The 3070-nt window shown below is 39.0% G+C and overlaps 1 protein-coding gene across 1 annotated transcript in view; it reads right to left on the reverse strand.

Moving 5' to 3' along the window:
• CUNH20orf194 (chromosome unknown C20orf194 homolog) overlaps nucleotides 1-3070 on the reverse strand; it is a 152922-nt gene that overhangs the window by 86576 nt on the left and 63276 nt on the right. Inside the window, exon 9 of the mRNA XM_023718572.1 lies at nucleotides 2484-2539. Within this exon, the coding sequence (XP_023574340.1) occupies nucleotides 2484-2539 (56 nt within the window). The remainder of the gene's footprint in view (nucleotides 1-2483; nucleotides 2540-3070) is intronic.

The raw sequence follows: 3070 nt of genomic DNA on the forward strand, positions 1-3070 counted from the left end.
TATTTGGCTGGCCCTAAAAAACTAATTTTTAAACACACAAAACATTTACTGCCATTAAATGAGTCTCAGGAAAAGAACCTTGTATGTGTTCAACAAGAATGCACACGGTTGCTCAGCTTCTTCAGCTCCGTGGGCTGTCATTTTCTCTCAGGTCCCATACTGCAACCCAACCCAGGTCATCTCTATCCCTTATGTTCTCTTGTCTCAGGACCCTGCCATACTTCTCCCGTTCATCTCCACTCACTGCGCATGTCTCCGAGAGGAAGCCAGGCTCTCTTTAGTCATAGTTTCCACAATACTACATGTTTTTTTTCTCTCTTTCAATGACCAGATTTTGTAATGATTTCTATTTTTTCCCCTGTATTTATTTTTTTTCCATTTTTAAATTACTGTGTGTGTACAGTACGTGTTTACATTCCTTGTGAGGAGCTGGTACATGTATATAACATATCTTAATTCCTATTACTTCCCCCTTCTCTTCCCCTCCCCTTTTATCTCTTGCTCCTCTTTGTAAATATCTCTCTCTGTGAAGCTGTTGATTAATGTTTTACAGCTCCAACCACGCTAAAATTCCATGAGAGCATAGACTATCTTTGTTCTGTTTATTTTTAACTATAAGTCTCTTTTCCTTAGTATATCATATGTTGTCAGTACTCAATGAAAGCATATTTTTACACATGTATTTTATTTATTTGATTTTTGAGACAGGGTCTCACAATACACTCAGTCTCACTTTGAACGCCTATTGCCCAGACTGGCCTTAAACTTGTGGTAACCCTCCTGAGAGCTGGGATTATAGGCATGTGCCACCATGACAGATTTGGAAAAGATATTTTAAAAGATTGTTTATTTTATCCTTTCTCTGAACTACTTTTTTTTTTTTTTTGGCAGAACCAGGGATTGAACTCAGGCCCTCATGCTTGCCGGGAAGAGCTTATTCTACTGAGCCATCTCCCCGGCCCTAAACTGCTCTTAACATGAAACATGTAGAAAGTTTTTTGCATTTCATTTCATTCTACTTTTAAAATGTACTTAAGCTTCAGGCAATTGTTAAAAATGTGACCATCAGGTGTAGTGGTCTAGACCTGTAATCCCAGCACTTGGGAGGCTGAAGAAGGAGGATCACAGTGAGTGAGACCCTCTTTCAACACCCCCCCCAACACACATGCAATCAAAAGAAGTGACTAGCCGGTGAGATGGCTCAGTGGCCTAAGTGCCTGCCTGGCAAGTGCACGGCCATGAGTTCCATCCCTGGTACAAAAAACAAAACAAAAACAAAAACAAAACAAAAAACTAGTGACTGATTTTTCTTCTGGAAATCAATGCAAACTAAGCAAACACTGTGGGCAGAAAACACGAGTCTAAATTCCACCAGGGTAGTTTATCTCATTATTAGGTTGGACTAGTGCTGTGAGAAGAAAAGGGGAAAGAGTCATCTTCTTTCTCCTTCAGAAGAAGTACCTCCTGCTGATTCTGATGAGAATGTAAAAGGAATAATTTTTGAATTTTTACTGTCCTCCCCCCCCCCTTTTTTTTTTTTTTTTTTTTTTCTTTTTCAGACAGGGCCTTTTTTGTAATTTAGGCTGACCCTGAACTCATTTCATTATGTAAGCCAAACTGGCCTCAAATTCAGTGCTGGGATTATAGGCACACCCTATACCATAACCAGCATGACACACAGTACATGATACACTTATGCAAATTTTCAGGAAATCAAAGAAGTAATTCTTACCTGTGGATGGTATCAGACTAAACATTAATCCCCACAAGAAATTTATTTATTTATTTGAGACAGGATTTTGCTGTGTAGTTGAGGCTGGCCTTGAATTTACTGTGTAGCCTGGGCTGGCCTTGAACCTGCTTCAGCCCTTCAAGTACTGGCATCACAGGTATATGCCACCATGCCTGGTACTACTCCCACTTTCTTTGGGAGGCTGAGCCTTTACTGGGGATCCTTCTTAGCAATAATTGTCCCTCAGATAAACCTCATCAGTTCTGATGCTGCCACTGCCCAAAGCTCCAGGATCCTTCTTATTCTCCCACAAGCCTCTCCTTGGTATTCTGTTTCCTCTTGCTTTTCTGAGCGGAGGATGGAATAAATATTCCTTCCTCACATTTTGGTAGGCTAAAATAATTTTGTTTCTATTTTTGTCTTTTTGAGACAGGGTTTCACTATGCAATTCAGGTTGGCCTTGAACTTGCAGAAATACTCCTTCCTCAGCCTTCCAAGTGCTGGGATTACAGGCATGAATGGCTACAATGTTTAAAATCCACTTTATTATAAAACTAGAGGAAAATAAAACAAATAGAAAAGTACAGAAGAATGAAACAAATTTACAGAGTATGCATTTTTTATCCTTTGAGAACTGACATTAAAACATAATTCTGACTCAAGTTTCTGCACTTGGATGGCCCCCACATCCACCGCCCCTGTCAACCTGCTGTCTCCATTACCTTTCACTCTTCCTTCATAGGAGCCTCACCTGTTTTCAGTAATATGGCTGGAGATCATCCCATGACTGAAGTAACTTCTGAATGGCTGAAAAGAAGGCAACACTACATATGAGATCACAATTTGTAAAACGATCCTAAGACCCCTCATCACACATGTACATACCCACCCAGCAAGGGGATATGCTATGTGTGCATGTGCACATGTGAGAGAGCAGGGACAGGGAGTTTTAGGTTATTGTACGAATACAAAAACCTTGTGTGGTAGACAGCAACTGAGTTTTGAGGACAGGAACAAACAAACAAAACATCAACGAAGAAAAAAATGCTGCAAAAAAAAAAAAGCAAATTATTTTTCAAATTTATAGTTTTTAACTACTGAGAGAAAACTGGACCAACTACACCTATGGTCCAAATTGTATCTCTATGGAGACCTTGTTTTTCTACTATTTCAACAATTTTTCTACATTTTCAATAAATATATCAATTATAATATGCTAATTTAAAATGAGCAACAAGGAAGAATCACAGGAATATAGTACACTGACTTGAGTTATTATCTATTTCTTCCTTGTAACGGTCTTTTTTGTCTGTTATACTCTGAGTAACTACTTTAAAG

This window comes from Octodon degus, unplaced genomic scaffold (genome assembly GCF_000260255.1).
Source record: "Octodon degus isolate 3935 unplaced genomic scaffold, OctDeg1.0 scaffold00060, whole genome shotgun sequence".
NCBI lineage: Eukaryota > Metazoa > Chordata > Mammalia > Rodentia > Octodontidae > Octodon > Octodon degus.